The sequence below is a fragment of the Vanessa atalanta genome, chromosome 7, assembly GCF_905147765.1.
Source record: "Vanessa atalanta chromosome 7, ilVanAtal1.2, whole genome shotgun sequence".
In the NCBI taxonomy this organism is placed as follows: domain Eukaryota; kingdom Metazoa; phylum Arthropoda; class Insecta; order Lepidoptera; family Nymphalidae; genus Vanessa; species Vanessa atalanta.
In genome coordinates, this window is record NC_061877.1 from 12,435,621 (window position 1) to 12,461,850 (window position 26,230).

The window sequence follows — 26,230 nt, forward strand, 5'->3', positions numbered from 1 at the left end:
ATATAGGTACATATAATAAAATGTAACTGATATAAAATGTATTGCTAAGTATTTGTATCATAATTCCTATTCCATTATGCTATTAATTAGAAATACAAATCACAATAGGTGACAAGGTTTGAACCCAAAACACTCGTTTTCTAGACATAAATAATAGCTAAAACATCGATTCTAACTGATACTGTAAAACAATATCAATTCAAAAATAAAATATTCCTCGTTTTATAGTTTTCATATCCCTATAGACAGTATACACAGTCTAAAAGGAAATTTTAGAAAATTTCATACCATAATAACATATTACACAGAATTATACCGTGTTTGTGCTATTTAGCAAGATTCGTGGAAAATGATAACATGGTCCAAGGCCGGGTTGCGTGGGCATCCAATGTTATCACAGTTTCCGTCTACAACAGTTGCATTCGGATAAACGGAGACCTCTCGTGTGAGATTAAAATATAATACGAGAAAGCCAATGATGGCTGTTAATTTTATCGATAAAATTTAGTGATTATTACATTATAACTAATTTAAATATAAAATATAACTTATACCGATTTTATTTTTCATTATATTTTTAATCTGAGTAATGTGACTTACAGTACAGAGTATATATAAATTAAAAAAAAAATCATGCGCAATTCACTCAATTCAAAAGTTCCTTCGGAGACGATCAACAGGAAAACGGCTTATGTTTTATATTTCACTCGAACATTTTTTTACACGCAACGCACATTCATAAATAAATAAAAAACTGCTTAATAAATATAGTCATATTTATTTACTTTGAAAATGTTCCAAGTATGAAGTCATATAAGTAGACTATTAATTAAATATTCCATTTTAACTGACCTTAGAAACGTACCATATGATTCATTTTGTATTACAATATTATTAATGCTAAACAAAGTTAGTATTATCTCATCGCTCTTGTTGTCGGTGACGATATTTAAGCGTAGAATCAGGATTCCTTTAGCAGTACATAATTCAATTATAAAAACACTAGCGACCCGTCCCGGCTTCGTACGGTTGTAATTTAATAATAAAGAAAATTATATGATATAAATAAAATCTATACCCGATATAACACAGGAATCAGGCTTTCTACCAAAATATATTTTTTTAGGATCGGATCATTAGTTGCGGAGATTACCTCATATATACAAATAAACAAATTTCATCTCTTTATAAAATTAGAATCTAATTTCAAATGTTTTTTTTTTTTTATTCCATCACAATCCACTAATCACAGCTGTTAGAGCACATCAGTCCTAGTCTGGAGATAATCGGCAGCATAAGGACCCATACGGGATCTAATTTAGTACGGAACCAGGGTCTACGACACACTGGAGGAGAGGTGTGGATTAAGGTTGACTGGTGACGATGATAAATATCAGTTAGTTTATCATCTTTCGTTTGCCGTTTTTTGCCGACCAATTTATTTGGGACTTCTAGTCATATATAATTACTTCCTCATCCTCATGTTATCACTCACTGATTCAATCTTTTTTCTGTATTAATTTTTTGAATTTTTCAAAGAAAGTTGTCAGGTCTATTTATATAGGAGCTCTATATTCCAAGAGATTTGTATTTTTTTTATTTAGTTATTTCAATGTGTGTAAATTTTATATGAGATTTACTAGTGTGTGTGTGTGTGTTAAAATATATAATAATAGATTAGCACCAGAATAAAAAAGTAAATAATATTGTATTAGTATGCAAATAAAGAATAATTAAGTACTGTAAACTTAAAAAATAAATATTAGTTAATATGTTTTTTAATGATAGACAGAATGTTCATGATAATTTTAAAAGATTATTTTTTTAAAATTAATTTTAACTACAGAACCACTGGCATCTAACTAGGATGCAACATTATCGATATTTATGATTCGCACATCACAACACTCGACATACAAATATTAACCATAGTATCATTCAGAGAGTTATTGAGTGTGGAACATAAAAACGTTAAGGCCAAGGTAAGGAGATATAAGTTATTTTTATGTTATTATATTATTATTATTTAAGTCAATACTTTATTTAAGTAGAGTTATACGCGTGGATCCGAATTGTCTTTTTAAGAAGATTAAATGTAAAACTACCACTGGCTAAGAATTTAAATTATTTTATTAGAACAATAAGAATTTAATTTTCATATAAAATATATCAAGATCTACTTTATGACATACATGAATACTTTTTTTTTTTAAATTAAGTAGGGGCAAAAGACAAAGAAAATAATGACTGTAATTAATAATTGTATTAATTAATCAATATTGTGTGAACAAATGTGTAGGATTCATATAAAACGTTTAAACGTAAAACACAAAACTTTATATGTAAATTGTTTTACGCGGTACTAGCAAAGCTACCGGTCTCCATGTTTTTATTATGTAGTTATCATAATATTTTCACTAATTTAACTAAACGTGTCGTGTTGTAGGGGTTGGTCGTCGGGGGTTAGGCAAAAAGTAGCCTCTGTTCTTCCTTGGAGTTCAAGCTTGCTTCATACCAAATTTTATCAATTTCGGTTCAGTGGTTCGGCTGTGAAAAAGCTAGACAGAATTACTTTCGCTTTCGCACACAGGATAAAACATCAGTAAAAATGATTTTAGCATTGGACCAATTTTACTTCTTTATAATAATAGTAAAGGTATATAAAGTTTCTTACAATATATAAAGTACTGTACTAATTATATAACAAAAAGGTTTTATATAATTATATATAACAAAGTTCTTGTAAAACATAAAGTGGATTTGTTAAACAATTATCATGTTTAATTTTTTTTTTTTTAATAACAATTTTACACTTAAATTTTGGACATATAAATCGTCGGCAAATTTCCGCCAATGTACACAAAGTCGTAATGAATTTTACTCCTAAACCATCGTGAATCATTTCGTCCATTTGCGAAAATCGTCTAAAAATCTGTTCGGTAGTTTTTGAGTTTATCGCATCCAAACACACAGACGAAAGTAGCCTGATTTGACCATAGAACCTCGAGCTCTGCAGCCGTATAAACTAACTATTGGACTATCAAGGCAATGATTTACTGTATAACGATCGAGTAATAAACTCTTGGAATGCTTTTCGATACTATAATTTAAATATATTTTTGTTAAAATAGACAGAACACAAAAAGAGTTTTTTCTTTTTTATTATTTTAAGTATTTTATTAATAATACTAGTAGCTTTTTTGGTTTTGTTTTGAATGAATATGTGTCACAAAAATGCGTTAGTCTTGAAATGGCTGGTTGCACATAATCGTAAATCAGTGTAATTTCCTCAAATTATTTATTTATTCTTTATTGCCCACCAAAACTTAAAACTAAATTTGACATTTGAATCATTTTGTTTTAAGAAGAATTTCTATCTGACTTTGTAGCTGTAAATTGTGATAGCTCACTTAAAATGTTGTCGACCGCGGCTTCGCTCGCGTTTCAGGTATTGGTCGTGAGGTGTTATGCATAAAAAGAAGCCTTTGCCCTTCCATGGAGTTCAAGCTAGCTTTATATTATTGAAGTAGTTCTTAATAAGTCAATATAAAACTATGATAATGACATCAATATGTTTTTAATATTTTGTATAGTGCCACAGTTGATTTGCAGTAGTAATCAATTAGCGTAAGGTTTCTCATTTGTCGAAATTTTTCGAAAATTTCTCTCTTCACTTATTATTGATATTCGGCTTTTTATTTATACGAAAACTTGGTGGTCTGCGCAAGCCAGTCTGGATAGGTGTCTAATCATCAGATATTCTACCGCCAAACAGCAATAATTAGTATCGTTGTGTTTTGATTTGAAGGGTCAGAGTCATTGTAATTATAGGCACAAGGGACTTAACATCATTCGTCTCAAGGTTGGACACGTATTGGTGACATAAGGAATGTAATAAGCTTAAAATTCTCACGGCGCCGATATCTATGGGTGGGAGGTGACCACCATCGAGTGACCTATTTGCAATCTGTATACATGTCATGAAAAAAACATCCATTTCAGCAAGCCTGCACGTAAAGTGTCACAAAATAATCCCTTTCATAGAATATGCAAGTGTGCAACAATTTATTTTATTTTCGTTATGGCATATTTGATAGCACTCTTACATATTAAAAAAAAAATGTGTAAGGTAGAATTTCCTGACATCGGTTTTATTAAAGTATTTTTTTTTCTTCAAAATTATTATTAAAACATTTTTTTTTCACGTCTATGACAGATAATGTCTTTGAATGGATAATATAAAATCATATATAATTTATATATGTAAAATATTTCAAAATTTATGAAAAACAATTATTTAGTCGGTCGCCTGGAAGAGATCGCTATGTAGCGATAAGGTCCTTGTTTTATTTATTTGTGTTCTCTTTAAGTGTACAATAAAGTATAAAGTAAAGTAATTTTATTACAAATTTAAATACAATTGTCATAAAAAATAATATTTTTATTTTTTAATAATATTTTATTGTTATTAATTATTTGCATGCACCTAAAAACTATTTTATTTTTATAAGGTACACGCACCTTTTGTTCTACCAATATTATTATCATTAATGTAATTGATGTATTCTGACCGCGCAAAACAACTTAGATAATTATTTTAATGTTTATTTTAATCAATTATAATTATTTATTATGTCACAGATATTATGTACGTCATACTAATTGGCACGCTGTTGCTGAGCAGCGCGTGCGCGAACGACGATGCCCAGTACATTAACGTGAAATCCGTGAAGGGTGGTCACAGGGGCGGGGGAACATACAATTATAACCCTGGAGCCAACTATCCTAAGTACTCTATTGCATACTTTACATTTTTTAAATATTATTTTTAAAATTTTACAATGTCAAGATATATTTTCTGATAGCGACCCGAGCGGGCATCACACTAGAACAATCTCAATAAAAAAAAAAAGATATAAATAAAATTTATTTTCTACTTAAACAAAAAGAATCGTAAATTAGAGCATTAGTTCGGAAGATTACCCCCTCCATACAAAAAATTGAACCTCTTTATATATTATTATAGACTAATATAGATTCATAATGATGAGTTATACTATATTGGAATATAATAAATAACACTTCGGAGATTAGTATGTATGATTTTTTTTTATGTAAAAGTTGTTTGGCAAAGAGTTTGCAGTATAGTGTGTCTAGTATCCAGTACAATAGACACAACGGACTGATATTTTTTAAATTCTTAATTTAAATTAGACTTGCTTCCTTTGTGAAACAAATTCCGACAAAACATGTAAACAGTTCTAAATAATTAAATTAAATATACGTGGACGTTATCAAAAAATCCTAAATTCGTATATTACAAGCAGCATATATTGCCTTCAAACTGTCTTTTTGTTTTAAATAATTCTACTTTCATATTTTCCACGTAAAATAAAAAAAATAAACTAAAATAAACTCCATAATAAGTCTTCTTTAGAGAAAATATAAAATTTGTCTCTTGAAGAATATTTCTGGACAAAAGCTGCTCTTCCCAAGGCGTGAGGAAAATTTCAAGTATACGCAACACTTGAAATATTATTCACACCGAGGCCTTTGTTTAAAAATTTTGAAATAAAATCATATTCACACAACACACTATCTTTAATAAATGTCGAAAAAGACTGGGAAGCCAAAAATTTCGATGATGATATCCTAAAAATTTTGTATACTGATGGTTCATGCTACATACCTACAGTTGCTACAAATGTATTTAATAAATCCTTAACGCAAAAGGTTAACTAGCAGCTAAAGCTATTAGTCGAATTAATCATCCTTTTGTATCACGTATTTTTGTCAAATTAAAATGATAAAACTTTTATCCCTCGACATAATCTATTTCTATACCAATGTTCTTTCTATCTACCAATTAGGTGATGATGCTTATTTATAAACTAATCTATTAATTATTTTTATAGTTTCGGCAGCTATGGCTTGCGTCAGAATATGACACAACATGGCTATGGAGCTCAGAACGTCTCTCAACATGGGTATGGTGCCCAAAACACGTCACGTCGTATTGACTTCGAAGTGGGAGTTTGCTACATCGAAGTGCCGTAAGTAATATATAATTATAAGCCTAAATTCTAAAATAAATGTAAGCTGTAGAACCTGATAATTTAACTTTACTTAATTCATTTATAATTGCCACTGCTAGGAACCGTACACGTGTTAAGTGAAATTCTAAAACATGCGCTGTTAACAAATGAGGAGTTTTATTTGATATATATGGACTTTAGCAGAACCATCTAAAAACTTTAGGAATTTTGCGTTGTGCAGAATCCAGGTATTTCGAGTTACCAAAAATACAAAAAAAAAAGTGGAATACTATTAATAATATTACGCATCGCACACCAAAAGTCCGAATGCACAATTATTACCGATAAAGCTTCCATCTTGTGAGTCAGTAATTTACGTGAATATATTTTTGTATAACATTTAATTGAATCGAGCTGAAGATTTAATTTATACCAGTCCAATGTAGAATCATATTATTAATTCCTCACAATGTTCAGGAATCACGTCCTATGTTATTTTAGATTCTCAGAAATATAGGATATATTAAACGTGTCTAAAATTTCTTAGAACTGGTAATGAAGTACTGAAACCTATAATTCTAGACCTAATTAACATCCCATCATTACGCCCGTATACAATGTGGAGACAGAGACGATACGACAACCCGCTTTCCTCTATAATGTTATTAACAAACAATTAAACATTTATCCTATGACTAAACATTAATGTAAAAAATCTCTACGAGACTAGCTAAAAATTATGAGTCATGATGAGATTGAATCTCTCCTACTACTCCACGTGTCAGTACAGAACCAGGTGCTCTACACTTAAGAACACCGATCACGTACATAGTCAAGCACACACACACTAAATCACATAAGTCAAAATTCATACGTAGTCACTCTAATTTTTTTGCATATTATATGAAGAGTATAAAAACACCTCCACCCCCACACACCAGAGGGTCCTCTTCGCACAGGTGTTATTATACTTAAAAATATACCCTTTTGAGTTTGATTCGAGATTTTATGAAGTAAAATTAATTGATTCAATCATCAAATTTAATACGTATTACATTTTTACAGGACGGCCAGCTTGGTCCATGACCCTGCTCGTGCCCCAGTTGGTAATGGAGTAAGTATTATAAAATAATCAGTCTGCTATAAATAATCATACCTATAACAATTAAAATAACAATTATTAAACATTAAACTTTTTCCAGTCGAGACCTGACCTCAGCCGTATTAGATCCTGCTGTCAAGGATACATAAGAAATATCTACAACTTCAAAATCTGTGATCCTGTTTGCAGTCAAGAATGCGTGAACGGTCACTGTTCTGCGCCAGAAACATGCACATGTTTCCCTGATCATGTTAAAAATGTAGCTGGATTTTGTATACCGACCTGTCCCATAGGATGTCAGAACGGTCGCTGTAGTGGTGGCGAATGTTTGTGCAAGGAGGGATATAGGCTGGATTCAGAGAGTAAATTCTGCGTACCTGCTTGTAAGGAAAACTGTGGTGGTCTAGGTATAAATATTGACATACTATAATATATAACATTCTTGAGAAAACCAAATTTTAATTCAACATCAAAATTGAAATTCGAAGCATCTCAAACTTAGCACCCAACTACCGACTGTAAAAATCTAACAAAATAATTAATTACAGATGTCATATTAAAATTTCATTTTTAGGAAATTGTACTGAACCCAATACCTGTAAGTGTAGAGTAGGATATCAACCTACTCCTGATGGTAACTGCAGACCAGTTTGTGATAATTGCGTTAATGGAGACTGCGTCGCACCGAACGACTGCCGCTGCAAACAAGGATATAGCAGAGATCAACAAGGAAAGTGCACACCACAATGTTCTCAGTAAGTTTTACTCATATTCTTGATCATTTGAACGTAAGGTGTTTTTATTCGTAAGTTAAAACATCGGCTAAAATACCAAATTACGTCATAACAAATTAGAGATGAGACGGATATCCGGTAACTATCCGGTATCCGCCCTATCCGGCCACCATAATACTATCCGGCCGAATACCAGATAGCTACTATTCGAATACCGGATAGACATCCAGCCGAATAAAATAAAACTGGATAAAAGAAACATTTTTTTGAGTAATTCTTTAGTTAGTCTTAGTATCACTTAACTTAAATATAACTAGTTTTAGTTGTAAATTTTTAATCACACAATAGTAAATTAATGTAATACAAAAAAAAAGGAATGAATTAGTACTGATACTGCACTAAGGGCAAATTATGATGAATAAATACTAATTTTTCTGCATTAAGAGGTAGCAGACAGTTGCGTTTCTCTTCATAAATAAGGCCAGCTTCAGAAAAAAGTCTTTCGCTATACACCCTGCTGCAAGGTGCAGAAAGGTAGATTTTGGCAAACTTTGCTAAATTTGGGTATTGTTTGGCATTAGCTGCCCACAAAAAATAAGGGTCGCAATTGCAATCGGCTAAGTTTCGCCGGATATCCGGCGGCCGGATACCCGGCTATTCGGCCACATGGTCGACCGAATATCCGGTATCCGGCCAAACTGCTATCCGTTTCATCTCTACAACAAATAATTTAACTAAAAAAACAAAATGTATATTTTTAGAGGATGTCAACCAGACGGAAGATGCGTTTCTCCAAACGTCTGTGAATATCCAAATGCAGCAAGGCCTTCAAATACCCCTCCTCCTTTCCGTCCAACCAATCCACAAAACCGTCCCATCTATCCTGGTGGTGAATTACCTAGAGGGGACATAGGAGAGGATGGAAACCCTGGACAAAGGTACCCTGGTAAAAACAACACAGTTAACGGCACATACTCTCAAGATGTACCTAGAAATCCATTATACCCTGGAAGTCAAGTATATCCTGGCAATCAAGTATATCCTGGAAATCATGTATATCCTGGAAACCAAGTAAACCCTGGAAATCAAGTAAGCCCTGGAAATCAAGTAAACCCTGGAAATCAAGTTAACCCTGGAAATCAAGTTAACCCTGGAAATCAAGTTTACCCAGGATTTCAACCTATTCCTGGAAAACCAATTTATCCTGGAAACCAAATGTACCCTGAAAATAACATGAACCCAGATCATCAAATGTATCCAGGAAACCAAGTTTATCCTGGAATCCAAATGTACCCTGGAAATCAAGTATACCCGGGAAATCAAATGTACCCTGGCGTACAAGTTTATCCTGGTAGTCAGGGTTATGGCAATCGAGGCCAATACGATTATCAAGGTCAATTTGATGTTCAAAGTGGAAACCGCAGAGAATCCGAAATTCAAGGTCAAACTAGCTACAATCAATTTTCTGAAAGCCAAGTTTCTAGCCAATGCTCTCAACCGTGTATTAATGGCGTTTGTATTGGAGACAATATATGCCGCTGTAATCCAGGCTATTTATCTGATGCGAACGAGCCAAACAGGTATTTATTATTTTCTAAACGTGCACTAAACATACTCTCTATAACCAAAAGCAATATTAAGCAAATTCGTTAAAGCAAGCTTACTTACTATCTTTATTCAAATTTCCATGACGTCTTATCCGCCGAACTGATTATCTAAAATGCATATATCCCTACAACTAGATAAAAAGATAAATATGTATGTTAACACAAAAATGGCACTTAAAATCGATTATGAATTAATCTGAATACTATTTCCATAACCTTCAACCTTAAAATTTTACAGTATTTCGAAAATAAGTATTAGTTAGCGAGTTTTATAAAAGACGCAATGATTGATTAACGTTATTAATTGCTTATATTTTCTTATAGATGCATTCCCAATTGCCCTGGTGGTTGTCCCAATGGCATCTGCTCGGCACCTCACTTCTGCATCTGCAATGTTGGTTATTACAAGGACACCAGTGTAAAGGGTCGCCCAGCTTGCGTGAAACGCATTCGCCGATCAGTCGACAATAAGGAACCGCTGAACGTTGCTGAACTTCTAATATTCGATGTACCTGATTACTGAAGATTTACATACCAATATTTTTAATAAAGCTCTTATAATGGATATATACATTTGTTTTTTTTATTCCTCATAAAACTATATTGATGTTGGCGGATTATAGCAGAGCCTTTTAAGAAAGACATACTTTTCATTTAAAATATTTAGGCGACAATAGCATGACTATTATTTAAAAATAGTGCATCAGATAGGTTGATATAAGTGAATATATAAATAATATCGAGCTTATAAGTTTTACCACATAGTCCTTTTGCGTTTGTCATATCCATCCATATTGACTTGTATAAAAATGTAGTCTAAAAAGTAAGAAGGAGATCGCTCTATTAATAATAACTTTTATAAATACTTTAATTGTATTTTCTTTTTTTAACTCCTTCGAACGTCTTACATCTGCACTAAGATCTCCTCCTTTTGTAGAGAAGGTTTGGAGCTTACTCCACCGCGCTACATCCACCACATGCAGGTTTAATCGCGACGTTTTCCTTCACCGTAACGTTTAATTTCAATGAAATTCTGCCACATGTATTTCTATCATGAAATACATTTAAATTGCTCATTTCTCTTATAAGGGAAAGAAAGCCTTGGTCAAGCAGTGGAACATTTACAACCTATTACAGGTTACTAAATATTTTTAGATGACAGTAGAAATTATTAGATTTTATAAAATAATTACAAGAGCGCGCTGATCAAGTTTGGTTTACAAGTCCTAATAATTAATGATTTTGTATTTTATCATTTAATAAAACCAGAAAGTTTTATCATAAATGTATATTTATAAAATACACTAAATTACAACATCCATTAATATACTCAAAATAGATAAATAATAAATTAAAATTACGCAACAATCAATTCTCTACTTATACCAAGAGAAACTAAAAAGATAGAGAGAGGAGGTATAATATTTTCCGAATATAATTCAAAACGAACAATTATTAAAACAATATTAAATACCAACAATGTTTTACTAAACAACAAATTATATTATATTTAAAAACAAAATATTAATCGTTAAAAATAATTATTTGCAATATAAAGTATTAAAATCGGTTAGATGTTTTTGTTGATTCTTCTCAGATCTGAAATTTTGCTTTCCGAGCCATAGATATTTTTTTTGTTTTGACTGGCTGAATAATTTTTTATCAGGAATTCTTTTGCTAGAATAATAGACGTATTTTGAGATCTTTAATTTCGATCCTTGTGCATCATTTTTAAATAACTCATATCTCTCTGTATAGAATGACAAGCTTCATTTTCTCTTTCGCCTGAAAAAAAAAATCTATTAAGAAAAGTCTCAAATATCACGTTTTTTATTGTTTGAAGTTTAATAGAGGTAATGACAATTATGTCATTTACATTCATCTTTAACCAGGACGAATATTTTATTAACAAATCGTCACATATTAGCGCATCGTAAGCGAATCGAAACGTAATCGTTGCTATTCAGCCATTTTGACGACCTCCGTGGTCGAGTAGTGTGTACACTGGTTTTCATGGGTACGCTATTTTGAGGTCCCGGGTTCGATTCCCGGCCGAATCGATGTAGAAAAAGTTCTTTAATTTTCTATGTTGTCTTGGGTCTGGGTGTTTGTGGTACCGTCGTTACTTCTGATTTTCCATAACACAAGTGCTTTAGCTACTTACATTGGAATCAGAGTAATGTATGAGATGTTGTCCAATATATATTTATTTATTTATTTTCATGTTCTACTAACACAACAATCCAGTTATGGGTCGGTTGATGTTGGATCGGAATAGAATCGGAACATATCATAAAACTGTTATAACTTAGTAGAATTGGTTTCCAGTTTACTAAGCAAGATCATTCGCGTGAACTGTAACAAACTTAGTAGCAGGGCTTTGTGCAAGCCCGTCTGGGTAGGTACCACCCACTCATCAGATATTCTACCGCCAAAAAGCAATACTCAGAGCCAGCTACAGGCACAAGGGACATAAAGTCTTAGGTCCCATGGTCTATGGGCGGTGGTGACCACTTACCATCAGGTGGCCAATTTGCTCGTCCGCCCACCACCACCAAACATTAAACATATACTGTATATAACAGATGAACTAATGTTAGATAGGCCAAAAAATAAATTAATAAATTGTTTCATATAAATAACGAATAACCGTTTAACCAATTGTTCACCAGAACGTCCTTACAATTATCGTACCACATAAGATCATTTATAAAATTGGTGTAATAAATTTTCTAATTTGGGTGTTCGGATTTAATTAATGTCTTAAGTAGCATTTCTGTTTTATCACGATAGTATTTGAGGCAACCTCTCCTCATTTTGCCGCAAAGAACAAAAGCTCTGGCTTCTTATTTGAGAAATAAATTACAAATAGTAAAGGAAAGTATTGTAAAGTATTCCGTTATGAAATATATATTTTTAATTGTGTAATAATGAACTGTTACATTACAGGCAGGAAAAACTCTTAGTAAGTATTCTCTTTAAAATATTAAAGCAACCTCGTCCATAATACTTCATGCAATTTCCTCGATAAAAGCTTTATTGATTTTAAACAAATACTTTTTAGTATGAAACTAGTGCCATTGGCCGCCATTGGCTTGTAATATTTTCTTCCACCAATACTTTAATAAGCATTATTTATGTCTTAATTTCATTAGTAAACACATTGACATGACCAATAGAAAACCACTAGAATAAAATTAATATTTGACATTCAGCTAATACTCGTTTCCATGGCAAAAATACTCATTAACAGTACAACCTACAGATCATAAAAATAAGCCTATTATGCAATAATAAAATTATACCTTCAATAATATAACTACCTCCATGACACATACGCGCCACTGCTTTCCTTTTTACAATAAGAAGGATAAAAGCCAGTAATGTTACAGCAACCGCCGTTACAGCAATGTAAATCCAATAATTCGACCTGAAACAATAGAAGTATTCAGAATAAACAAAAGATAGGCTTATACTCAGTAAAGTCCTGGGATGTAATAATTATGTTATTTTTTTAATTTGATTGAACAAACAATAATTTAATAGGTGCTTTGTGCAAGCCGGTCTGAGTACGTACCCCGCCCATTATATATTCTACCGCCAAGCAGCACTACTTTATAGGTTGAATGAGCCAGTTTAACTTCAAACTCAAAGGAGATAATAACTTATCTCCCAAGGTTGGTTGCGCAATGAAGGTTTAAGGAATAATTAAAATTCCTTAAGGGGCCAATGCCTATGGATGACGATGATAACAATATTTTTATACCACATACACATATTTTTACTAAAAAAAATGTTGTTCGCAAAGAGCGTGCTACATACCATATGCTTTGTTTCTGATAAACCGCGTCGTTATTAATATGACGAGCTTCATCGATGGTTGACACTGTTACTTCTGCCTTTTCATCATTGGTTTTTCCATAATCGCTTGTCTCTGTCATAGATATCGTACTATCTTTTTTATCAATACAAGAGGAGTCGTTACATTCTGTAAATGCTACTTCTGTTGTGGTTGGTGATACATCTATACAATTTTCAGGAGCTACACAAATACCACTACAGTTTTTACATTCAGGAATACACAGTGAGTCATTCGTATTATCCATATTTATTTTATAGCCAGTGTGACACCGGCATACATCTGGTTCTATACAGGTACCAAAAACACAACCGCCATTGCAATACGGTTCACAAATACCTAAGTGAGTTTTATTCCAACCTTCATTACATTCGCACACGTCAGGACTTACGCAAGTACCGTTTGGACAACCATTGGAACATTGAGGGACACACGTTCCATTTAAATTTTTACTATAACCAGATTCACATTCACAAACATCAGGCTCGACGCACGTACCTCCTACACCACAGTCAATGTCACAAATAGGTACGCAGTCACCAGTTTCATTCTTATGCCATCTGTCATCACATATACAATTTTCAGGAGCTGCGCAAATTCCATGCAGACATTCTTTAGAGCACGTAGGAATACATGTGCCATTATGAGATTTTTCATATCCGGTATCGCATTCGCAAACATTTGGAGCGATGCAATAGCCCCCACCACAGCTTACATTACAGCGCGGTACACAATCATCTGAGCTATCTTTATACCAGCCATCATCACAAGTGCAGTTCTCTGGAGCGACGCATGTTCCGTGAGGACATCCATTTGAGCAATATGGTAAACAAAGATTACTTTCAGTTTTCCTATAACCGTTAAAGCACTCGCAGGTATCCGGAGCAACGCATGTACCGTTTACACAAGCTTCAGTGCAGATAGCTTGACACGTGGAATTAGTGAAAGTGTAACCGAAATTACAATCACATACGTCTGGTCTTACACAAGTGCCATGACCGCAACTCTTATGGCAAATTGGTAAGCAATTGTGTGGATTATCCTGATTGATTTCATATCCTTCATTGCAAGCACATTGACTCGGACTCTTGCAATATCCGTTTTTACATGTTGGTCTGCAGATCGGATTACATTTGAGCCTGGAATTAATTTTAGTAATAGTTAGAAATCGTAATATTTATGACATAAAATTAATACAAAAGTCAGACTAGATTCGACCAAATTGTTGACAAAAGTAGACCAAATATTTATTATCGATAGATAAAGTAAAATCCTAACTGATCGAAATATGTAAATCTAAGATATGTGAGAAAAAATCTTACTGAGGGTATCTAGTGACGCTGGATGACATTAATATGTTTATTAGACATTTTGTCTGTTTATGTTGTTTGGTAACAAACTGCTAATCTCGGAAACGGCTATACCGATTTGGATGCGGTTTTCACTGACTTAAACTGTAGTAACCTTACCATAAAGCGGTTTTTTTATTAAAATCGAGATGTTATGAAACCAGGGCTGATGAGGTTAACCTTTTTAAAGAGTTCCAGTGATGTTACATCATCCCCTTACATTTGAAAATAAATATACTAAATATGAATGGGTATGGCACAGTTGATTTTATGTTTATAGCGGTTCCTTCTCATTCCAAAAAAAAATCTTAAAAGCAAATAAGCGAGTTCAGTGCACACGGCTAGCATTATGCGGCTCTGTCGCGTGTTCGTAGCTGCAAAAGAATCTATGCTTTAATCCCCGACAGCACTACGTGTAATATGGAGTAACATACATTACACAGTTAGACAAATACTTATTGGGAACTACAATGCCACGACAGACTCAAAGATACACAGATATGTCAACCATATAATACTCCTACTTTTGAGGCTTAAAATCACGCGAACAGAGTCGCGGGCACCAGCTAGTTTAAAATAAAAATTTACATCAGAAAAGTATCTAATTGTAGCTAACGTAACAGATATATCATGATGTCTATTATGATGAGTACGCACCTGTATAAAAACAGGTCCGTGAATAAAATAATGCAAAAATAATAATAATAATGCATAGCCATCAACTAAATAACAATAAAAAAACAATAAAAAATTCAAGTATCGTTGTTATTTTTAAATTTGTTGATTTTATTTAATTAAAGTAACGTAAGGAAAAAATGTAAGAAAAACATGTGTATTCCCTTGATGACCTTATTTTAATAATGGTGGTCTAATCAATATTACATTATTTAATAATAGACTGCTTTTTTGTTGATTGTTTGCTTGAATGTATTAAAAATGTTAGATGATCACTACGAAAGCTAGCACACGTATTAATAACTTGTTATAATATCTACTGTGCTGTAACGTGCTGGATGGCGCCACAGCACGTCCATATATATGATTCAAACAATCACCATGACGATTGGATTGGCTGGGTAGTGATTTTCGGGTTTTGCTATTGTAAACGTTTAAAGGTGTATAAGCTTCCCTCTAAATTAAAAAAAAAAAAACGTTTCTGTGCTAATGCTCTTGTAATATAATAAATATATGATTCAAATTTCAGCTGTCTACGTTCGAGGCTGTGCGTTGATTGTCGATCAACTCAAAATATAATTATAGATAGAGAGTTTAAAGTATAAAAATCATGCCATTATTGTTTACATAAATAAACATATTTACTGTAATGATGTGTCATCCTCCATGTAACCAGCACAGCAGACGTCTTTGTTTTCCACGACCTGTCTCTGCGATTAAATAAAACAATTGAATTTTTTTTCACACAAACTAAGTAGTATAACTATGCAAAAATATAAATGGAATCAGCTTAAAAAAATCTTAGTTGCTAAGGTTGGAGGCGCGTTGACAATCGACAAGTGCTAGCGGCGGTAAACACTTACCATCTGTTAGACTCTTTGCAAGTCTGCCAACCATTTTTAAATAAATAAATAAACATCGCTCGGGCGTTTATCATTTGTCATTGGAATGTCCCAAAATATTTCAATCCATAATTATGATATCGAAAAATATGCTAAAAAGCGTTTGTTGATAAAACTAAGAAATGGATGACTTACCGGTACCATTCTCTGATCGATATAGGAGCGCCACCTGGTCTTGGTACATCTATACCAACAGTTACCCTGATAGGTCTCTTTGTAAGAGCGTATGTATGTTTCTGGAACCCATCGCATGAAACTGTAACAGATAATTAAACTATTTTATGCTAGGGGTCAGTACACCTGTAGTTATTTTATTTATGAAATAGATGGTCGGCCAGACAAATGGGTCACCCGATGGTAAGTGGTCCACCACGTAGACATTGGTGCCGTAAGAACTTTTAATCATTGCTTTTATCTACAATGCGCCACCCACCTTAAGAACTAAGTTAATATGTCACTATGCCTGTAGTTACACTGGCCAACTTACCCTTCAAACCGGAACACAAAAATACAAAGTATTGCTGCTTGGCAGTAAAATATATGATGATTGGGTGATACCTACCCACACGGGTTTGAACAAAGCCTTACCCAGGTAAGGATTTTACTACTACTTTTTCCTAAACAAATGTTCCTTGGGACTTAATTAAATTTAATCAAAATTTTAAAGCAATGTTATTACAAAATCGCATAACGTGATAAATTTTAGAGCCATTTAAAAATTCACAAGTTAATTATTAAGTTCAAAATTATCTTCGGGATACACGAGAGTTGATGCTTATGACATGTTCTACTGCTATTGGTATACAATTTATAGTTCAATAATAAATATAGTCATACAATCCTATATTTTCATGAACCTAATCAAAAACAAAGCTATTTTTCACTATGCCAATGGTCTGGATACCTATGCGAATGTGGTTCTTTGTAGCTCTAATATTGGTTAAGATGCTATGAATTATGTAAATTACTAAAGGTGCAAACATCTTCAATAACTTTCTTATCCAATGGGATGTCAATCCGACACGACCAGAAAGAATTTAAGCACAGGAACGTTCAATGTTTTTGCATTTTGTCCAAGGAAGTAAGGTGTACCAACTACCAAACTTAGAGCTACCGCTGAGATTTTCTTGATAGAATTTGCAGTCTTATAAGTAAGCCACTAGACCAACGAGCTAGTTATATTAAAATATATTAATTAGATAATACTTAATTTATAAAAAACGCACTTACGTCTGCCTTTCGGTACACAATTGGGTGTCTACGAACAATACAAAAGTCAGTATTAAACCCACACCAAAACACAGTTTTTCTAGTTGAAACATGTTACCACAAGAAATGATCTTATTAGCACCAGTAAATATTGTGAAATGATTAAAGTATAGGAAATTGTTCATTGTTCTGTAATCAGAGCAAAATGCCTACTGTTCATTATTTCTAGGGCGTCCATAAAATATAATATATATCTCGGCAATATACCGGGACGGTAAATGGCATGACGCTCAGTGGCGGCGTTAGACATGCCGCAATTGAAGAGGGGGCGGTCGACGTTTAAAAATTCCATGCCTCTCGTGCCACAATCCCCTAATACCATGCCCTACGCTTATTGTTAGAGTCGGTCCTTAATCATACCGCACTTACGATCGCTACGTACAAAAATAGGATGTATGTAAGTATTGCCCGGGTTGTGTTTATTACATGGTGGTAGGTACCACCCACTCATCAGAAAATCTACAGCCAAACAGCAGTACTCAGTATTGTTGTGTTCCGATTTGAAGGGTGATTGAGCCGGTGTAACTACAGGCACCCTTGTGCCTACGTAACATCTTAGTTCCCAAGGTTGGTGGCGCATTGGTGATGTAAGGAATGTTCAATATTTCTTACAACGCCATTGTCTATAGGCGGTGGTGACCACTTACCATCAGGTGGACCATTTGCTGGTCCGCCTACCGATACCATAAAAAAAACCTAAATGGTTAAAGCCGGCTCTGACGACGCTCTCGTATGGTTGTCTCTCCCTCCTCATTCGTGTACCAGGTACGTGTATACTATAGTCTATAATATTCACCGTTTCTTATCCATCTTTGTTTGTTTATTGGTTTTACAAATTATATTAATGATCATACCGCTAACCATCCCGTTTATAATAAAAATAGCATATATTATAAAAAAATCGTCTTTAAAACATGGTCACTATAATCATCGCGAATTATTCTAACTATATTTATGCTAAATGACAAACTGCGTCCGTTTTTAATATTTCCATTGATAAATGATTTGTCATCAAAACGATGAGAATAGTTTGATCAAATATATTCGATTGAGAATGTCTAGAAGTATTTTAAGCTTTTTATCATTATATTCAATAATAACAGTCATGTTGTTTGATGTTTCGTAATATCTGCGCGTCGGTCGTGTCGTTGTAAGTATGTCGGCCAAACTTGACTGCACTGAAGTTTTGTACGTAATTGTTTGATTATTATATGTATGAGTACTAAATTTATTTCGACTAAAGATAATTATGATAAACAAATCTGCTTAAGTGCAAAAATCAAAATAAACGTTCCGAATAAATAATTAATCATTAATAAATAATAATAATTCTATAGAGAATAACTCGGTAATTACCCTTTTTTGTGAATTATTGTTAATCACACAAATGTAATTTACAAGTAAATTTATGTTTTCTGAAAATTATAATTCTTGACTTGGTGGTAAGGGTTTGGTTAGGTACCACCGTTTAAAAAATAAGAGATGCATATTTCGCCTTACTAGTTTAAAAACCAATATCACTTATATTATTAGTGATACTAATAACGTTATCTTTATCTACTTATCATATACTATTAAGTTATCAACTTGTCTCTTGCAATTTTTATAAACATTTTTAGGTTTCGTACAGAGGAGTACAACAGAGTAGGTATCTGATAGGCTTGTAATTGGTCACTACAGCTCGTAAACATTAAAAAAGGGTATTTACCGAATTATCACTTAAATTGTCAATGCAACCATCAACCAGTCAGACATTGCCTTTAATATATTGTAGGCACAGCCTATATAAGACGTCGACGATGTGCTCATCATCCCAACCGACTAAGTTGTGAGCCGAAGTCCGATTTTATAGGAGACACCCTCAGGACGAACGTCACTCTCGAGCCCGAAAGGGCTCAAACTTCAAGGCTGAGTCTAGTACTCCCTCCACCGGTGACGCTGTAAAGGCCAGTAGGGCCAACAACACGACTACATACAGACAAAAAAATGTATTCGGGGGCATTCTTTCCTTAGTCATCGAAGGGTCCTAGAAGGGTCCTAGAAGGGTCATCGAAGGGTAATCACCTTTTTTTTTTTTTTTTTCGCTGGAAAAACGCGTTACGCGTTTCCCCCACGTGGAAGTGGGGGGGTATGTGGGACTCGCCGGTGCCCAACCCTCTCCGTCTCATCGGCAGGCGCCACGGGATCGCTTTCGCATACTACCGTGACGCCCTGAAAGGGTAATCACCTGATGTATATGTAATATAACTAAAAGTCTTATTATGTATAAACTATTATTTTTTTAAACATTAAAAACCCTCTTCTGGTCTCTTACAATATATTTAAATATTATTTTATTTTTTATCCTATTAAGGATAATTTGACCTATTAAGGTTTTGGCGACTCGGGAACAAAAAGGTTATGTTGTTTTTTAAGGTTAATATTGGGTAGGTTGGGTAACTCATAAAATAGGCTATAGTATTTAATATCACATAAACACTTTATAACTGTAATTGTAATAATCGATGTACTAGGTCCCTTAGAAAAGTCAAATCAAAAACTAACAACTCGTACATATTATGTTATTATAAAAATTGCTTTTTATCGATATAACTGCCAATACCTTCACCTATTTTAATAATTGCAAAATTTTGTTGCAATATATATTTTTTTTCATGCTATTTGTCTCCAACAATAATGCAAAGAAGAACAAATTCATTTTGTCAATCATAAAGCTACATAAATCTAAAAGAAAAAAAAATACAATCCGTATAATCCACACATCTCATATTCTACAAACAAACAGTAATATTTTTATAAGTACAGTTGTGTTTCCAAGTGTGAGTGACCCTGTATAAGTACAGACACAAGGAACATAACATTTTAGCTTCCAAGTAAAGTGGGCGGTTGTGCTTCCTTACCTAGTCTGGCGGTGGCCCATTTACCTAGTCTGCTTTTAAATAAATTTGAAAAAAATAACAATTATAGAGATATTTTTAAAAATAATTAAACATGATAAAATCTGATCCAAGGCCTCGTATCCTCTAGGAGTTCGAAGCTTATCCCATCAAGTCATGTTGATGTGATAAGGCGGATACACTTGTGGTACAATGTCATCCAACACATGCCACACTAACGACCACGAGATGAATTATACAGACAAATTTACTACTCAACTCAGTTGTGTTTTACGGGGCTTGAACCTATACCTTTACGTAAATTTTATAATATTAATACAAAAAAAGAAACCACAATATACAAATATCGTCTTTACATTAATTTTTAATACTCCATAATTACCGACATTAATTATTATCAAGGTAATATTTTTTTAAAGTCTATTAAGTATTAGTCTATTAAAATTTACAAGTCAAATTCTATTTGATAGAAATTTATACATAAACATTAAATAACAATTACACCTTATCATACATTTCTCATCTCACATCTGTATATTCACAAAGAACTTCCTAATGTCAATCACGTCTGTACACATACATACTGCATTTTAATAAAAACACTTAAATCTATAGCAGTTCCTGGCCATTTCCTTCATTGCCAGTTGAATTGGTCAATTTTGGTGACCTAGTTCGATGTTTTGCCGTCTTACATCTGAAAAAAAAAAACTTATTAAAAACAAATTTAAAAGTATAAATAGATATTTGTTTCGGATCAATTTGCTTTCGCCTAAATTCCCCAATTCTGGGCATAAGATTTCGTCTATATGAAATTTTGATTTTTCTCCAAAACATTGCTCTGCTGGAATTTCGTGAATACAAATGTCACAAATTATTATTACAGAGAATAATGGAAGTCGTTCCCTTGGTAGTAGGGTTTTGTTGGCGTTATAAGAAAAATATTACCAATTTCTATAGGCAGTGATTATCATCAGGTTCACCATTTCGTCTAGACTACTAATTTAAATAAATATAAAAATTTCACGAAGCCAACATACTCGTATATGAGACGAAAACCTTTACCATTTATATGATTATGTATAAAAAATGGTTATATGGAGGGTAACGGGCTTAGAATTAAATAAAAATATATATTACTGTATGTTTTAGCCTTATATCGCCGATACACTATTGTGGTAGCATAAATGAAGGCACCGGCGATGATCATGGACGATATCAGTATGGCGACAGTGTGTCCCGTTGACGAGGAACTAGAAAGTTAAAAAAATATATTTAGAATACTTATTACCAAAAAAAGCAAAAACAAATGAAGTATACATATTAGGACATATTAGGACTAAAGTACAGGGAACAAAATACTGGAATCTCATTGATCGACACGTGGAGCTGGAGATACCGGCGTGGAAGACAATTTTAAGAAATGGTTTGGTAAATGAAGTCATATTAACAAATGAGCGAACAACGGAAATTTCTTTTAGAGCTTGTTTCTTGGAAAGGAGTTTAGGTCTCTACGAAATGTAGACCATATTAATATATTAAACAACAAATTCAACAGGTTTTAGAAAAAGAATATAATCAACCAATTAAATAAAATATCTTATATTATATTCAAGTAAAGATTCCAGAAAAAAATTATTACTGGCTAAGAAAAAGCTAAGAAAGCTACTTTTTGGAGCGAGTACTGTTATCATAATTTCACAACAGTGAAACTTATTGTTTATTGAAGTAAAACTTGATTTCATAAATACCTTTTATCTTTTTTTTGATCCGTTGCGATCGGTGCCTTTTCTGCCGACCTTAATTTTACTTCTACTGTTGGTTCATCAATGTCCTTGCCTACTGGTTGCTTTGCATTCTTGCCTGCTGGTGGCTCCCCATCTTTGCTTACTGACGGCTCTCCATCATTGCCTACTGATGGCACTCCATCCTTGCCTACTAATGGCGCACCATCCTTGCCTACTGTTGGCGCACCAACCTTGCCTACTGATGGCACACCATCCTTGTCCACTGACGGTACTCCATCCTTGCTCACAGATGGCACTCCATCCTTGCCTACTGATGACACTCCATCCTTGCCTTCTGATGGCACTCCATCCTTGCGTACTGATGGCACTCCATCCTTGCCTACTGATGGCACACCATCCTTGCCTACTAATGGCACACTATCCTTGCCTACTGATGGCATACCATCCTTCTCCACTGACGGCACTCCATCCTTGCCCACTGTTGGCACACCATCTTTGCCCACTGACGGCACTCCATCCTTGCTTACCGACGGAACTCCGCCCTTGCCCACCGATGGCACACCATCCTTGCCCACTGATGGCACTCCATCCTTGCCCACCGATGGCGCAATATCCTTGCCCGCTGACGGCACTCCATCCTTGCCTACTGATGGCACACCTTCCTTGCCCACTGATGGTGCACCATCCTTGCCTACTGATGGCACTCCATCCTTGCCCACTGATGGCACACCGTCTTTGACCACTGACGGCGCTCCATCCTTGCCCACTGATGGTACACCATCTCTGCCAACTGATGACACACCATCCTTGTCCACTGACGGTACTCCATCCTTGCTTACCGACGGCACTCCGTCCTTGCCCACTGACGGCACTCCATCCTTGTCCACTGATGGCACACCATCCTTGCCTACTGATAGCACACCATCTTTGTCCACTAATGGCACACCATCCTTGCCCACTGATGGGACTCCATCCTTGCCTACTGATGGCACTTCAACCTTGCCCACCGATGGCACACTATCCTTGCCCACTGATGCCACTCCAGTCTTTACTACTGATGGCACACCTTCCTTGCCCACTGATGGCACACCATCCTTGCCCACTGATGGCACACCATCCTTGCCCATTGGTGGCACACCATCCTTGCCCACTGACGCTACTCCATCCTTTTCCACTGATGGCACTCCATCCTTGCCCACTGATGGCACTCCATCCTTTTCCACTGATGGCACTCCATCCTTGCCCACTGATGGCACTCCATCCTTGCCTACTGATGGCACACCATCCTTTCCCACAGGTGGCACTCCATCCTTGCCTACCGATGGCACACCATCCTTGCCCATTGATGGCACACCATCCTTGCCCACTGACGCTACTCCATCCTTTTCCACTGATGGCACTCCATCCTTGCCCACTGATGGCACTCCATCCTTGCCTACTGATGGCACTTCAATCTTGCCCACCGATGGCACACCATCCTTGCCCACTGACGGCACTCCATCCTTGCTCACTGATGGCACTCCATCCTTGCCCACTGATGGCACTCCATCCTTGCCTACTGATGGCACTTCAATCTTGCCCACCGATGGCACACCATCCTTGCCCACTGACGGCACTCCATCCTTGCTCACCGATGGCACACCATCCTTTCCCACTGAGGGCACTCCATCCTTGCCTACCGATGGCACACCATCCTTGCCTACTGATGACACACCATCCTTGCCCACTGACGGTCCTCCATCCTTGCCTACTGATAGCACTGGATCTTCTAGTTCTTCCGTTAAAATGCTGCCATGAAACTAGAAAAAAAAGAACATGTTGTTAATGTAGAAGTAGAATTTATCATGTAACTATACGAATAGTCTTATAGCCAAGTAGTAATAATTTCAAGTTAAACAAAAATTTTAACACAAAAAAACTGACTTCAAATAAAACACTATTCCAAAACAAATTAATGTGCACTAAAAAGTAAAAAAAAGTGATTGCGTATTCTTCTACTACTTAATATTCAACTTACTTTTTCTACTCATCAATATACGATCTATGAGTTTACCACGCGAGAAGATACCTACCCATTTTAAATCTAACTCAACGCATACCTATGAATAACAAACAATGATCTAAATATTTTTTAGAGTTCTCCTAAGTAAAATGAAATGAAAAATATTGGAATGTTTAAAAGTCGATTTACGATAGTATAATGTAAAAATAATATAATGAAAAAAAATACAGACGAATTCATAACCTCCTCTTTTTGAAGTCGTTTGAAAATATTATTTCCTGTTTCGAGTTTATATTTATATAAACAAAACGAGATTACTAAATCCTCAGGTTGCAAAACAAGAGGAAGGAGGAACACTCATAATTATAGTGAAGCAATAATATCGAATACAAATCCAAGCCGAATACAAACTCACAAATTTGTGTATTTATTAACAATGTTGTATGAGTATTAAAGTATGTCCCTAGTAATAATAGTCCCCAGTAGAAGGATCTTAAATTTATTATTTGATATTACGAAACAACAATAATTCACTCTACATCATACGCAACATAATTTTTGACGAATTACCACATTTTTTTAAAAAAATCATTAAGTCAAAGTTGTATACTAATACACACTAGTGACGTCACATCGACAATTCCAGGAATCGAGTATTCGAAAACGCAGCGGCGCCGAAACTTTTCGCAATAGAAAAATTTGTCGGACTCGTCGCAAAAAAGGCACTCACAAAGTTTTACATTTGTATGTGTCAAAACAATTTAAGGTCCTCGTACTGGGAACTATAAATATAATACTCGTATAGGAATGTCAACGATTTTTCTAATAGATTTTCATTTATTACTTAACGAGTTGACATTATTTGATTTCGATGATTAAAACTGCATTGTATTTATCGAAATCGGTTCAGTAATTTCTAAGTCATATTATGCTGTCTTACTGACGTTCGCTCACTTCTCGATATTTAGTACAAATGATTTGACAAACAAAGAAATCATTCTTAACAAAATGAAAAGCATATTAATTTTAAAATATTTCATAAAATAATATTACCGTTAACGAGTTAGACAGATGAATTTCGACCATAGCTTAGAATGCCAACACTATTTATATTTCGTAACAGAATATATTCTATAATGATTAAAATAACCCTATCGGGCTTTTAAATAAATGATAATATGGTACGTATATCTATCATTTATTTAAAAATGGTGGTAATAACGAACTCGGTCCTAAATAATAACTATTATTATCCAATTAACACTATTAATCAATACTGCAAATCATAAAAAATAATAATAAAATTATTATAAATAAGGTAATCAAAAAATAACACATAATCAAGACTTATGACAAGCTCATAAAAATCCATGTTGTTATATTTAGCATAATAATAAAATAAAATCTAATCAAAAATATTCCTATAGTAAATGTTTGATTATGACATGACATACAAACGTACAGACTGTAGTCGCTGATTAAATTAAGAGTTTTCTCAATTCAACTCAAACTTATTTTGTAGCGAAATTAATAAAAACAAATTAGTACAATAAACAATAATGTATTAATTACAGTAAATGTAACTGTATTAGTTACAACAATTAAAAAAAAAAAGAAACAATTTTTTTATTGACTATTCGTTAAAATGTATAATTAAATACATATGTCAACAAACTTGTACAAAAAAAAAATACAGTCGAATTGACAACCTCGACTTTTTTGAAGTCGGTTAAAAATATATTTTATATTAAGTTTAAAATTGCAACTCTAAAAAATGAAAACAAAAACTTACCGCTGTTAATATTAAACAAATTAAATGTAAACGCATTTTGAATTTGGGCGCTCACAGCAAAGGTCAATAATACAATGAAAACGTAACGCCACGAAGGACTAATCAGTTCATATGAGCTCATTATTACTATTTGTTTTTATTTATAATTATAATTAAAGCATGCTTTACAGTTAAATATTATTAATATAGTGTGCACGCAGCGATGATCGCTATAATCCTATTTTAATAGTAGCAATAATATTTTTATTTGGAATATTTATTA

The 26,230-nt window shown here is 34.0% G+C and overlaps 3 protein-coding genes across 6 annotated transcripts; 1 reads left to right on the forward strand and 2 right to left on the reverse strand.

Annotated features, from left to right (window-relative positions):
- Positions 1-1,900: 1,900 nt before the first annotated feature.
- LOC125065160 (fibrillin-1-like) lies at positions 1,901-10,047 on the forward strand. Of its 2 annotated transcripts, XM_047672634.1 has the most exons (9): positions 1,901-1,982; positions 4,642-4,789; positions 5,916-6,053; positions 7,101-7,149; positions 7,238-7,544; positions 7,712-7,892; positions 8,633-8,978; positions 9,012-9,451; positions 9,803-10,047. In XM_047672634.1, exons 2-9 carry the CDS (start codon positions 4,647-4,649, stop codon positions 9,999-10,001), a joined length of 1,803 nt encoding a protein of 600 aa, XP_047528590.1. In that variant the 5' UTR covers positions 1,901-1,982; positions 4,642-4,646; the 3' UTR covers positions 10,002-10,047. The 2 variants fall into 2 exon arrangements, with proteins under 2 accessions (XP_047528590.1, XP_047528589.1); XM_047672633.1 differs by having other exon boundaries at positions 8,633-9,451.
- Positions 10,048-10,948: 901 nt separating this feature from the next.
- On the reverse strand, positions 10,949-17,616 carry LOC125065163 (neurogenic locus protein delta-like). Of its 2 annotated transcripts, none has more exons than XM_047672638.1 (6): positions 17,494-17,616; positions 16,399-16,519; positions 16,007-16,071; positions 13,301-14,476; positions 12,784-12,908; positions 10,949-11,263 (listed from the first exon to the last, which is right to left on the reverse strand). In XM_047672638.1, exons 1-6 carry the CDS (start codon positions 17,583-17,585, stop codon positions 11,184-11,186), a joined length of 1,659 nt encoding a protein of 552 aa, XP_047528594.1. In that variant the 5' UTR covers positions 17,586-17,616; the 3' UTR covers positions 10,949-11,183. The 2 variants fall into 2 exon arrangements, with proteins under 2 accessions (XP_047528594.1, XP_047528595.1); XM_047672639.1 differs by having other exon boundaries at positions 10,950-11,263; positions 12,802-12,908.
- Positions 17,617-20,068: 2,452 nt separating this feature from the next.
- LOC125065161 (elastin-like) lies at positions 20,069-26,071 on the reverse strand. 2 transcript variants are annotated; one of them, XM_047672636.1, is made up of 6 exons: positions 25,969-26,071; positions 23,730-23,973; positions 23,250-23,441; positions 22,178-23,081; positions 21,567-21,679; positions 20,069-21,123 (listed from the first exon to the last, which is right to left on the reverse strand). In XM_047672636.1, exons 1-6 carry the CDS (start codon positions 26,002-26,004, stop codon positions 21,083-21,085), a joined length of 1,530 nt encoding a protein of 509 aa, XP_047528592.1. In that variant the 5' UTR covers positions 26,005-26,071; the 3' UTR covers positions 20,069-21,082. The 2 variants fall into 2 exon arrangements, with proteins under 2 accessions (XP_047528592.1, XP_047528591.1); XM_047672635.1 differs by having other exon boundaries at positions 20,071-21,123; positions 22,178-23,441.
- Positions 26,072-26,230: the final 159 nt, after the last annotated feature.

Coding starts and splice junctions, on each gene's coding strand:
- LOC125065161 (XM_047672635.1), bottom strand. CDS start 26,004: ATGCGTTTACATTTAATTTGTTTAATATTAACAGCG. Junction 23,974..25,968: donor TTTGTTTAATATTAACAGCG/GTAAGTTTTTGT, acceptor TTTTTTTTCTAG/TTTCATGGCAGCATTTTAAC. Junction 21,124..21,566: donor ATATAAGGCTAAAACATACA/GTAATATATATT, acceptor TTTTTTTTTCAG/ATGTAAGACGGCAAAACATC.
- LOC125065163 (XM_047672638.1), bottom strand. CDS start 17,585: ATGTTTCAACTAGAAAAACTGTGTTTTGGTGTGGGTTTAATACTGACT. Junction 12,909..13,300: donor TATCAGAAACAAAGCATATG/GTATGTAGCACG, acceptor CTATTGTTTCAG/GTCGAATTATTGGATTTACA. Junction 11,264..12,783: donor AGGTAGTTATATTATTGAAG/GTATAATTTTAT, acceptor TTTTTTTTTCAG/GCGAAAGAGAAAATGAAGCT.
- LOC125065160 (XM_047672633.1), top strand. CDS start 4,647: ATGTACGTCATACTAATTGGCACGCTGTTGCTGAGCAGCGCGTGCGCG. Junction 4,790..5,915: donor CCTGGAGCCAACTATCCTAA/GTACTCTATTGC, acceptor TTATTTTTATAG/TTTCGGCAGCTATGGCTTGC. Junction 6,054..7,100: donor GTTTGCTACATCGAAGTGCC/GTAAGTAATATA, acceptor ACATTTTTACAG/GACGGCCAGCTTGGTCCATG.